The sequence below is a fragment of the Mustela erminea genome, chromosome 6 (assembly GCF_009829155.1).
Source record: "Mustela erminea isolate mMusErm1 chromosome 6, mMusErm1.Pri, whole genome shotgun sequence".
Taxonomy (NCBI): Eukaryota; Metazoa; Chordata; class Mammalia; order Carnivora; family Mustelidae; genus Mustela; species Mustela erminea.
In genome coordinates this window covers 37,437,049-37,450,988 of record NC_045619.1, presented here as the reverse complement: position 1 = coordinate 37,450,988, position 13,940 = coordinate 37,437,049, and the positions used below count along the sequence as shown (strand labels likewise).

General features: G+C 35.7%; 1 protein-coding gene across 15 annotated transcripts in view; it reads right to left on the bottom strand.

Annotated features, from left to right (window-relative positions):
* The window catches only part of PPFIA2 (PTPRF interacting protein alpha 2), a 482,999-nt gene that overhangs the window by 116,683 nt on the left and 352,376 nt on the right, over window positions 1–13,940 (bottom strand). For all 15 annotated transcript variants that reach the window (XM_032346888.1, XM_032346893.1, XM_032346892.1 and 12 more), the window contains one exon: window positions 4,585–4,806. In XM_032346888.1, the coding sequence (XP_032202779.1) occupies window positions 4,585–4,806 (222 nt within the window). The remainder of the gene's footprint in view (window positions 1–4,584; window positions 4,807–13,940) is intronic.

Sequence of the window (13,940 nt, the reverse complement as noted above, 5' to 3'; positions counted from 1 at the left end):
CTCTTTGCATATCTATATATTTAATAAAATATTATTATCCAATACCCAATTAGTAGCTATCTTGTTTAAAAAGTGGAGAGCGAGGGGTGCCTGGGTGGCCCCATTGTCTAAGCGCCTGCTTTTGACTCAGGTGGGGAGCCTCCTCTCTCACTCTCTGTAGCTCCCCCTGCTTGTGCTCTTTCTCTCTCTCTCTCTGTTAAATAAATAAAATCTTAAAAAAAAAAAAAAGTGGAGAGCTAAGTGCTATAAGATTATCCACATTTTCTAATAATGTGAACTATACTTAGCTTTAATCCAGACCCTTACTCTTATAGGTCACATTCAATTTAAGGAGCAAATAAGAGAAAACTTCAAACAAAAGTAAATTTTAAATAGATATATTTCTTGACAAAGAATAATGTCAAAAATCTATTCTGAAGCCATTAATGAAATATATTTACACAATTGATTTTAGATATATTAGGCTGTCCTCACATGTAAAGAAAATGCACTCAATTTTTAATTATATTGTCAGTTTTTCCTATTTCCTATTTTTCCTTAATTAATTCAACAAATATGCATTGCTTATACAATACATACATACTGTGTTAGCAGCACTATAGGGGTAGCCAACAAGAATCACTTTTTTATTCTCCTACTAAAAAAGCTGCAATCTAGTAGACCTTGTGTATCCATCACCCAAGAGTACATTATCAGTCAGGAAATTAAAGCAGAGGCTGGAGTTTTGAGTATAAGTGATACCTTTTTAAAGTACATGATTTTCACATATTACTTATTGGAAAGAAAGAGCAAAAGTTTGATTATTTGGGGGCAGTTAAAGTGTAGCTGCATTTTTTATGCTAGTGTTATCACTGATAATTGATTCTGTTTTGTTCATCTTGGAAGCTGCTCAGTGGAAGCAGCAGAAGTTTTGAAGCTGGGCTAATTCTGTGTCTTCCTGATGTTGGGGGATTGGAAGGAGTGGGGTGCTGGGGAAGGCAGTGCATATGCCTTTGACAAGTCACTTTACCTCACTTGAGAAAAATGGAGATAATGACAAGTACCTTCTTGATAGGAGCAATATAAGAGATTAGAGAAATTAAATGTAATACACCCATAATGTTTTCACGGATGATCCTCAAGAAATTCCTAGCAGCAAACCAGGGTCTTGTGGCCTGTGACCTGAACCTTTTTGGAAATATTCTATTTGGCCTTAGAAGTGTCCTCAACACACACACACACACACACACACACACACACACACACACTACACATGATATATCCAGAAAGGCAGACAGAGTATAGGTTCCTTGTCCAGGTCTCATTAATTTTACCACTTCCTATGTTGCATGTTTCCTGCCCAATGTGACATATATTTTTACTGCTGGCCTGACTCTTGAAACATTTGTTTGCGACTACCCTTGAGAAGTGAATGATGAAAGATATTCTTCCCTCATGAATATCTTCCAAAATATAACTACATAAAAATTTTAGAGCTGATAAGACTCATTGTATTTTAAAAGAATTCCATGTGATAACTGACTCTCTCTGCTAGACTTATTTCACTCAGCATAATCTCTTCCAGTCAATTATCATATGGTTTTACTTATTTGTGGAGCATAACAAATAGCATAGAGGACAAGGGGACATGGAGAGGAGAAGAGAGTTGAGGGAAATGGTTCTCATGAGAGGTGAACCATGAGAGACTATGGACTCTGAAAAACAATCTGAGGGTTTTGAAGGGGTAGGGGGTGGGAGGTTGGGTGAACCAGGTGGTGTGTATTAGAGAGGGCACGGATTGCATGGAGCACTGGGTGTGGTGCAAAAACAATGAATACTGTTAAGCTGAAAAGAAATAAAAATAAATAAACAAACAAATAAATAAATAAATAAATTCCATGTGAAAGCAGAACACCTTACCAACTAGAAATGTTCCTCATAAAAGAGCACCAGCATCATATGATTCATATTTTCCATCTGACTTAGTTCTTTGTTACCTACATCCAAAGACTATTAGGACTAAGGGGTTATTTTTACATAAACAATAAGAAAGGGGAGCTGGAGATACGGGGCTCTATTGGTGACACTGGATTAGATAAACCTGAAGAGAGAAGGTAGGAGAGAAGTGCTAGAAGGAAGTAAAACAGCTAAATCTCTGGGACCAAGACAAAGAAGAAACCAGAAAGAGCAAGAACTCAAGAAATAGCCTTGATGCTTTACTAACCAGAAATCTTAGTGCTTCCAGACAGGGATATAGAAGAGTGGCAAACCTTCAGCTATTTTATAAATTCTCTAACTTTGGTTTGTGGGAAGGAGTAAAAATGATAGACATATCTTTGGATGATCAATTCATACAAAGGTATAGAGAGCACAGTATCATCATTTGTGTGGCAGTAGAGCAGTTCTGCCACTTCATAGATCACCTATCTTTTTCTGAGACAGTAGACATTGTTTTAGTACACAGTCTAATCTCATCTGTGCCATTTGATATTAATATCAAACACCTGTAAATATCCATTCTCTCAACAAAGAGTTTTTGAATGCCTATTATATACCCAGTAGTTGTGTAGGTGATTAAAATAGAGCAGCAAACAAAACAAAACAAAAAATCCCAGCCCTTATGAATCTTTATGCACAGTGAAAAGGGAGGTATATGACAACAAGTAAATCAGTAAAGTACATATTATGTCAGATGGCAGTAAGGGCTGTGAGATAAAAAAAAGAAAATGAAAGAAGAGGGAGAGTGTATATGTGCAAATAACAAAGTTAGGGAACACTTCACTGAGAAGAAAACATTTGAGCAAAGGAAGAAGGAAAAGAAAATGCAACAGTATAGATATGGCTACTTTAAGAGGCCATCTTGACTGAACAGAATGGGCTAAAATGAAAGAGTAGGAGATAATTACAAAGAGGTCAGAAAGGTGGTAGTGGAGATCATACATGGCTTGTAAGCCACTGAAAGGACTCTGGTTTTGTTGTAAGTAGGGTACATGGTCACTGAAGCAGAAAATTAACTTGAGCTGACTTACAGTGTAACAGATCACTCAGGCTGCCATGTTGAGTAGACTGAAGTGGGTCAAAAGCAGAAGGAGGACCAGTCACGAGAATATTGTAATAATCCAGTGAGAGATGATGGTTGTGTGGAATAAGGAAGAGCCATGAAGACTGTGAGAAGAGGTCACGTTACTGATATATGTTGAAGCTGGACATAATGGTTTTATGGCTGAATCAAATGCAGTGTGAGTGAAACAGAGGTACCAAGGACAAGCTCCAAGGCTTTTGATCCAGATAACAATAATGGCCTTAGGGACACCTGGGAAGTGTAAGACTACAAGTCTGCTTTAACGATAATAGCCTTAGGGACATCTGGGAAGTTTAAGACTACAAGAAAGTCTGGTTTCTTTGGGGTGGGAGGATAACTGGAAAATAGTCTCGAATATGTTAATTTTCCAGGCATCAGGCAATCAGGACATAAGATATGCTGGAGATATAAATTGAAAGTCATAAGGCAGTGGGTGGTTTTTGGAGCCATAAGACTGTATGATCGTAGCAGGGGAGTGAAGGTAGATTGAGAAGAGAAGGCACTGCAAGTCTAGGGAGAAGGAGAACCAACGAAGGAGCCTGAGATGAGGGTAGAAAGTAAGGATGGATGGAAATCAGAAGAGTAGAGGGTGCTTTTAGTCAAGTGAAGAATTACTACAGGGAGTGATAACTGGATCCAGTGCAGAGTTCAACAATGTGGAAGTTAGCAATGACTTTGTTAAGAACAGTTCTGATGAGATGTTAGAGGCAAAGAATGCAAAGTGTGCTCAAGAGGGAATGGGAAGAAAAGAACTGAATACATGCAGTAGAGTCAAATCCAGTAACAACTAGTTAATTATATACAAAAAACATTTTACAAGATAAAAAATATGTAATTTAAAAGAATATGTAAAAATGAAAAAGGTGAAAGGTCACCAAATAAAATTTCCACAAATACAGATAATTTTCTTTTTAATTGAATAAAGTGAAAAGTGAAAGATTCTAAATATTTCACCTCAGCTGGTAAGGTGATTAGGCAATGTTACAAATAAAACATCTTGTACCTTTTTGCAGTACTTTTCAAGTACTCTATTAAACAGATGAAGTGATGTTATGTCTTGGAAGGATCAAAGATTTAGAGAAAGAAAGGTTCCCCACATTCCCACAGATACATTCACACTCACAGACACAACACCAAAATAAAAGAGGGAAAATTTAAAGTAGTGATTTTGAGTATTCCCATATGCTAAGAGTGTAGCAATTCATTATTCATACCCATGTCTAAAATTATTTAAAATCAGCAGCTTAAAAATGCAAAAATTCATTACAAACTCTAGAAGTTTGTAATGAAAAAGTAACCCTGTCTGTGACTTGATACCAAATTTTCTTTTCATACACATTTAAAGGTTGATGAAGTAAACTATTTTTGCTTTTGTGGACACCTTTTGAAACTAAGATAATGCATCCCAAATTATAGTCTCCTGAGAAGATGTAAAGATTATATGCCATTAGAGGAGATTTGGAGAAAGCTTCTTAGAAGCAGCATTCAGAAGGCAAAGGCTGAAAGTGTTATGAATCACTTACCTCCCTAATGTCCCTTTGATATTTAGTGTTCATTTCTTCTGTTTTAATGAGATCCTTCCTTGCTGTCTCTGCTTCCTGTTCCACCTCCCCCACTCGGGAAGAAAGGGCTGCTAACCGTTCTTTCATTTGAGCCATTTCATAGTTTTGCTTTTCAAGCAATTCTTGTAGTTCGACTATTTGACTAGTTTCATCAGTTGAGTCTATAGAGCCATTGGATAAACGCTGCAGGAAATGAAAAAGAAATGGCACTTAGGATATTTTACATCTTTAATTTAAAATTCATGAACTTAAAGAAATGAAACTGATAGAGCTTTCACACCGAGAAACAAGAACTCTAACTAGTTCTGAAGAAAAACTAAGTTTCTAGGAAAACTCTTAATTGTCATTAAATATAAAGGTAGATCCATAATTTTCAAATAGGTTAGCAGATGCATTTGAACTGGAAGCTGTATATATATAATATGTATAATATATATTAATAAATAATATATTGACATCATATACACTTATATTAATTGTATTATATTAATTTATATTATACATTGACATATAATATACACATATAGACATACATATCGCATTATATATATTAACTTAGCACGAAACACTGGTGTATCCTAAACATTTAATAAATGGCAATTATTTTATCAATTATATTCAGAATTTATTATAAACAACATTATACTTACATAAACAGTGTATTATTACTAAGTAATAAGAAAAAAACAGAAACTGCAATATTTTTATTCAAGATCCTGTGTGCATTTGCAAGTTTTATTTTCAATGACACTCAGAAAAAGAACTTACACACATTTTCCTTTTAAAGAAGGTTATTTCCAGTGTGAATCTGACCTAGCTGGAATAAAAGTATAACGTAAAACAGCCTTGATTTCTGTATTGCTAAGAATATAAAAGTCCTGAGTGCACACAACCCACAGGAAGGAGGCTTAAAAGGATTAAATACTTTTGAGACTGATTTCTCCCCTTTCTGCCTAGAAACAGGGTGACCCATGTTTTCAGAAGCATGTCCTACAGCCTGGCGGCACTGGAGAAGCTTTGTGGTAAAGATAGTGCAACAACTGGGGAGAAACAGCACTAAAAGAAAAAGGGAGGGGCGCCTGGGTGGCTCAGTGGGCTAAGCCACTGCCTTCGGCTCAGGTCATGATCTCAGAGTCCTGGGATCGAGTCCCGAATCGGGCTCTCTGCTCGGCAGGGAGCCTGCTTCCCTCTCTCTCTCTCTCTCTCTACCTGCCTCTCCATCTACTTGTGATTTCTCTCTGTCAAATAAATAAAAAAAATCTTTAAAAAAAAAAAAAAAAAAAAAAAGAAAAAGGGCACAACTAAGTCAAAATAAGAAAATGCTGATGCGCTTTGCTTTAATCTAAATGCAAATAACAAAGGCCAAATTAAAAAAAGATAAACATAAAAAAAATAAGATGAGCGAAAGCAAAGAAAGTAGTTACTTTTGCTGGAGTGCTTGTTTGGCAAACATGAGTCTGATTTAACACAACAGATACAAGAAACAAATTGAAAATTATATAAATTTTGTGTTTTCTTTTTTCAATGAACTCAAGTATAGTTTTCAATGAACTGAAGTATAGTTGACAAGCAATGTTACATTAGTTTCAGGCGTACAACATAATGATTCAACAGCTCAATATGTTATGCTGTGTTCTAAATTTTGTGTTTTCTTATGCACTATTCACTCCTGAGAATCAGTGGCTAAACCCAGAAACCCATAACCAACTGAACCAACTGAACCTCAGTTCCTGTGCAGGAATACACAAAATGAACACATGCAGGTTCCTCCAACATCTAACATTACCTCAGTGCACCGCACGCTTTGAGTCAAACCACACCCACCGTGTTATAATTTTCTGTCTTATTTCAGATACCCTTCTTTCCACCACTTCACATAATGCACGAACCTTAAAACACATCCAACACCCAATTTTCAGGTCTTTTTCCAAGTAAAAAGTCATATTTATAGTATTTATGCAATTCTATTTTATCTATAAAACTGTGTTACATTTTTATTAGTTTTCTACCTCTTTGTTTTATGTCATTGATAACGTTGTGACACAAATCTCTATTCTTCCACAAGCCCGGTGTTTTTTATTGTGCAATTTTGCCTAGCTCATAACTTGTAAGAATACAAATGACATACTAGAGCAAAACTGACTGACTGCAAGAGAAAAGAGGGAGAACAGAAAACACCATAAAAACAGTGAGAAAGAGAATACAGAGAGAAAGGGAATGCAGACAAATGGCAAGCAGTGTTTAAAAAGTTCAAGAACGACCACATGGAGAAACAGCCTGGAAAATTTAAATTAAAATAGCAGAAAAGATGGAGTGAGTCTTAAGACGGTATCTAAAGATGCCAGATCGACAGACCTACTACCTTGAAGATATTGCTGAACTCTCATATTGCAGACACTGAACATCTAATAATCTAGTAAAACAAGTAAGAGATGTTGCGAACATGTAGAAATATCAGAGATGCTGCTGAGATCCAAATACTCCCTCGGCGTCTCTATTCCCCCCACTGCTGAGATAGATGGCTGCTTGCTGGGGATCAGAAGTAAGAATTCTTTCCAAAGTTATACCTGCCCCTGAGGCATGCAATGCCACATACAAAGTAGAGGAACTGTGAAGCTAAAGAAAAACCAACTAAAGAAAAACCAACAATTTTTATGGGCATAAAATCCAAAAGTACTGATAGTGACCTTTACACATGACACAACTATCTGTACATTGAACTGAGAAAAGCAAGTTTACAATCATTAGGCAGTGATTAAGAACTGGTTTAGGGAAGAAGGATAGGACAGGGGTGCCTGGATGGCTCAGCTGGTTGACCATCTGCCTTTGGCTCAGGTCATGATCCTGGGGTCCTGGGATTAAGCCCCACATTGGGCTCCTGCAGGAAGGGTTCTTCTCCCTCTACCGCTTTCTCTCTCTCTCTCTCAAATAAATATATAAGATCTTAAAAAAAAAAAAAAAAAAAAAAGAAAAGAAGGCCAGAGCCAATTGCCAGTCAGTTATAGCCAAATTTGGTATTACTGAGGCACACCATGACAGGGTTTGTTTGTTTTTTTCACAATAGAAAATACCTTTGAAGTCTGTATACTACTCTCAAGTAACAAGCAAACTTAAGCTTTACTAGAACTTCTACCTCCTTGCATGAACGACTTTCATGCATGAATGACCTTCTCTAGTCAAAAATATAAATACAATAGAAATAGAAAAACATTAGAAACTACAAAAATCACTAGAAACAACTTTTTGCTTTTAGAAAATATTTTATATAACTGAAAAAAAAATACATTTAGGATTCTAGAGCCCTAAAGAGCTTGGGAGAAAGTGAGACTCCTGTAATCACATACAGGATTTGAATTTAAAGGCAAGACTTTGAATTCCTAGTTCAGTTCATCAAACCTTTACCATATTACCTTTACTTGGAACATGTAAATCAACAGGATATACTTATACATGCTATATGGTATAGATAGACAAGTACCAGGAATGGTGTGTGTGTATGTGTGTGTGTGTGTGTGTGTGTGTACTGAATATACTATATATGCACACACAGATTCAACAAATATTTGTCAGTCAACTGATTCATGTTAATTTTCTAATTAGAAAAATGATTATTCCAATTCTGTGCACCTGAAGTCCATTAAAATCTTGTTTAAAAAATTGCATATTTTTAATGGGCTCAAGGTAAGAAAAATTTAATTAAATATAAACAGTAATCAGGCAACTAAAATAAAACACATAAAATGTTAACCTTTTTAATTCCTTTAGCAACAGATGTATACACTACAACAAAATCTGGGACTACCCATGGGAAAGATTTTGAAACCTCAGTCTTTTCCTAAGTGTTTATAAATAATTTATGCTTAAAAATGTATAATATTTCATCTATGCAAACCTCCTTAAATGCATTTTATGGTGAGCTTAATATATATTTTCATAATTTCAGAGTAAAAAGGCATATAAAAACTAGGATTTATATCTTAGAGAAATAATATAACTTTTGTTCCAAATCATTGTTATGTAGACTTATCTTTTTTTTAAACGTTTTTATTTTTTTAAAGATTTTATTTATTTATTTGACAGACAGAGATCACAAGTAGGCAGAGAGGCAGGCAGAGATAGAGGAGGAAGCAGGCTCCCTGCTGAGCAGAGAGCCCGATGCGGGGCTCAATCCCAGGACTCTGAGATCATGACCTGAGCCAAAAGCAGCAGCTCAACCCACTGAGCCACCTAGGTGCCCCTATGTAGACTTATCTTTAAAATAAATTGTGAGATTTGAACTGAAATGACAAATTATTGAATTAAAAGAAAACTCTGTGGTTATTTTAAATAGCTTTATTGAGATATGATTTGTATCCTTAAAATCCATCCATTTAAAGTATAAATGTCAACAGTGTTTGCTATAACTAAGAAGTTGTACCATCCACATTGTCTAACTTGGAGACCATTTTCATCACCCCAAATAGAAAGTCCTTACCCATTAGCAATCACTTGCAGCTGATCCCCAGTTCTAGCCTTAGATGCCACTTAGCACTTAACTACTTTCTGCCAGTATAAACCTGCCTATTTGGTACCTTTCACATAAACTGAATCAGAGTAAATATCCTTTTGTTCACTGAGCGTAATGTTTCTGAGATCCATTCATGCTATAGCAAATTACCAGTTTCTTTTATTGCTGCATAGTACTTCACCATGTGGATATACTACCTGTTATTTATATATTCATATGGTAATAGACATTAGCCTGTTTTTACCTTTTGGCTACTGAAAATATGCTGTTATGAAAATTTGGGTACAAGTCTTTGTGTGGATATATGTTTTGTATTCTCTGGATAAATTCCTAGGAGTAAAATAGCTGGATCATATGGTAATTCTATGTTAACATTTTGAAGTACTATTTCCCAAACTTACTACACCACTGTACATTCCCACTAGAAATGATATAACTTCAAATTTCTCATATTCTCACCAAACTCATTAATTCCTTTTTAAGTTAAAAAAATTTTTTTAATTAAATTCAATTAGCCAACATATACTATATTAGTTTCAGATGTACTGTTCAGTAACTCATCAGTTGCATATAACACACAGAGCTCACCACATCACATGACCTCCTTAATTACACTACTCTAATGTGTATGTAGTGGTATCTCCTTGTCATTTTGTTTGCACTTCCTAATGGCTAATGATAAGGAGCATCTTTTCATGTGCCTATTGGCCTTTATATATCTTCTTTGGAGAAATGTCTATTCAAATTCTTTACTCATTTGCTAATTGATTTGTCTTTTTATTGATGAGTTATAAGAATTTTATATAAATAGATATTTTGGATACAAGTCCTTTGTCAGTTACATGACTTGTAAATAGTTAGGTTTTGCCTAGGTATTTATGATATGGGGCAGAGAGAAGATACTATTTTTGATACTCTTTGAATTTTATCATTGTTTTCTTTTAATGATTTATTTATTTATTTGAGAGAGAGCACGAGAGAGAGAGAGAGAGAGAGAGAGAAAGAGAACAAGCAGGGGGAAGAATTAGTGGGGGAGAAGGCAGACAAAAAAAAAAGTAAAAATCAAGGTCTTATGATGATCTCAAAAACTCATATCAGGGACACCTGGGTGGCTCCATCAATTAAGTGTCTGTCTTTGCCTCAGGTCATGATCCTGGGGTCCTGGGATCAAGTGCCCCCATCACTCCTTGCTCAGTGGGGAGCCTGCTTCTCCCTCTGCCTGCTGCTCCCCCTGCTAGCACTTGCTCTCTCTCTGACAAATAAATAAAATCTTAAAAAAACCCATATCATTGCAAGAACCCACATTATCTGCCCAGCTATGCCTACTCCCATCTTTTGCTATAGTCTATTCCATTCTAGCTGCACTGGTCCCCTAGAAAATCCTAAACCCACTTGTGTCTCCCAACCTGTGATTTTTCTGTTTCATCTACCAGATAAACACAAGGCATGCTCTTTTTTCGGTCCTGGCTCAATGTTTTATTTGCCTAATTAATTCCCCTCATATAAACTTACCCCAAATACTGAATGTGACATCTTATACTAAACACTACCTTGTGACATATCTGAATTGGACCCATTTCCATGACCTCTTTGTGTGTCAAGGAACGCCTGTGCATCTAATCCTTTTTGACAACTCCTGAACCCTTAAAAGAACCCTTAAAAGGCCAAGATACATGGGCTCCTACTTCTGGTGATTGGCACTGGCATGATCTTTAACATCCTCTTTACCAATACTCATCTGGGGTTTGTAGCTGGATTTTCTTGTTCAATACATGATGTCTGGGTCATCTACTCCCACTTGAATTACTGTAACAATCTTCTAACTGGTCTCTTTGTTTATAACCTTGTCCTCTTACTTTCCTTTTTAAAAGAGCCAGAATGATCCATGGTAATCTTGTTACATGGTAATCATGTTACACCAAGTCATTCCTCTGCTCAAAACACTCCAATCCTTTTCCATCCTACCCAGTACAAAAACAAAAATATAACAAAAAATAACCACAGCTCCCCACTTTCTACTCCCCGGCCCTCCCCTCCAAGCCCTGCCCTCCCTGACCTCTCTTCTACTATTCTCCCACTTGTTCTCTTGCTTTAGCTACATGGGCAACCTCACTGCTCCTCTAAGTCAATCACTCTCCCATATTGCAGCCTTGGCTTGAGTTTTTTTTACTGGCTGAAATTCTTCACTAATATTCCACATGGCTAACACCCTCAACTGCTTCAATGGAGCCAACCTTGACCATTTTATTTAAAAGGGCAAACTACTCCTACCTCCATGTCTCCCCAAGACTCCTGATTTTTTTCCATTTCTCTACTTTTTCTTTTCTTCAATATCATTTTATGATACACTAGAAGATTTACTTAGGTAAATTTATTATTATCTGCTAACCTCCTCCAAATTGCTAGGTCATAAGCTTCAGCAGGGAAAGAGCCTTTATGCTTTCTTTTTGTGTGTCACAAATACCTAGAATGATGCCTGACACATGATGGTTATGAGATAGACGTTTGTTAACTGAATAAATGATTACTTGTGTCTCTAGTGACTTAGAGCATCTTCCACAAAAATAGATTTGTTAAATGAATGCATGAATGAATGAGTGAATGAATGAAAATTTCCATTAATGAGTAAGATGAGTTTTAGGAAAAACAGTAAGGATTCAAAAAGAAATAAAATATGGAGACAATATTTTCAGCCATCATTTCACAAAGCTCATGAAAAAAATGTTTTCATAAAAAGTAAATATAAAATAGAACTGAGTCCTTTTTGCCCTATTCTAAGGCACAATATAGATGAATTATCTTTATGGTAGAACAATCTGATGTAAACTAAGGAAACCATTATTATAAATGCACATTAAGATTTAAAAAGTGGTAGAAATACACATTCTACAATAAGACCAAATAAAATTTATAAAGTCCCAGAAGCCCTACCATATCACAGTCCTACTGCTTCTAAAGATAATCTTGAGATAAAGCCAGAAATTTAAACATGTTCTTCCATTTTCTACCAAGTAAATGCTAGAAATATGGGTCTCTCTTTGTATTTGATAATCCTCAATAAAATGAGCTCACCATTAATATTCTCCATCCTACTTCAAGCTCTAGTATTTATTTAAAAAATACTGTAACATGTCTTTTAAAAACAGTAGTCTAGTTAAATTTCTAATGTGCCCATTTTCACTCTGCATTTTATGGTACTTTAATGGTTACTGCTGATTTTGAGCATATTTAGTGGTTACACATTGCCTTTCTACTCCACGAACATATCAGTGAATGATTTTCATGTTTCTTTAAAGTGGTAAGATAATGCCTGTTGGATGTACAGAACACAGGGCACTTAAATTGCTATATTAGTATGACTTAATAATTAAGTTCCACTTGGATAGCTATTTCTTGATAAGGTATTCCAGAAGATTTAGGAGCTATGTTAATTATAAGATTTTAGAGGTAGATGGACACTGCCTATGCAGAATGAATACTTGGTTGACCTCCCCTGCCCTAAGAAGCTATTATATTTGACAGCTGGATAATCTCCCTCAGATTCATTGAGATATATCTGATATATAATATTGTGTAAGCATAAGATACACAACATGATAAACTGTTACATGTGTATATTGTGATCACCACAATAAGGTACTTAACACGCATCCATTACCTCACATAATTATCACTTCTTTTTGTAGTGACAACATTTAAGATCTCTTATCAAATTTCAAATAAACAATACAGTATTTTTTTTTAAAGATTTTATTTATTTATTTGAGAGAGAGACAGGGAGAGAGAGCATGAGTGAGAAGGGCAGAGAGAGAAGCAGACTCCCCGTGGAGCTGGGAGCCCGATGCGGGACTCGATCTCAGGACTCTGGGATCATGACCTGAGCCGAAGGCAGTCGTCCAACCAACTGAGCCACCCAGGCATCCCAACAATACAGTATTCTTAACTGTAGCTGCTATGGAAGCTGATAACTTACTTTATTATGAACATAATTCCACACTTGATTTGTACATTTTGACATATGCTTTCCCACGTTTTTCACATCTAAAACATAAATGCTAGATTCTCTCGTGAGGAATTTCAAAATCTTTTTCTCTTACGCATTTTACTTCTCATGGCTTATTAATCTCTCTAGAGAAAATAATAAGGTAGGAATTTATCTTACAATTAATAAAATCCAGATGTTAAAGGCACAGATACACTTAAAACTCATCAGCATTTAAGAGGGCACACCAAGCCCTTCCATTCTATTTTTTTAAAATAGTTCTATGAATATTATGTTAGAGATAAATTATTTTTATATATTTTTAAAGATTTTATTTATTCATTTGACAGAGAGAGAGAAAGAGAGCACAAGCAGGGGAGCACCAGGCAGAGGGAGAAGTGGGCTCCCCACCAAGCCGGGAGCCTGATGTGGGCTCAATCCCAGGACCCTGGGACCACGACCTGAGCTGAAGTCAGACACTTAACAAACTGAGCCACCCTGTTAGAGATAAATTATTGATTGGTCAAAAAAGTTACACAAGATTTGCAATCATAATGTAAATAATCTAGCTTTAATAGTTCTGTGGAGGATTGGACAGAATCTATAAAATGGCAAAATTTTATAAAACATTTCATTCTGTGAGAAGAGAATGTAGTGTTATTGAAATATAGAACCAAAAATAAAGAAATAACACAAATCAGACAGGGAAAACTTTCATAAGCACAAAAATAATAAGGAAAAAAAGAACTAGAGCTGATAGTTCATTGGAAATTTCTTATGTGAGTCAGCAACATTAGGGTGAAAAAGGTAACAGAATAAAGACCTAAT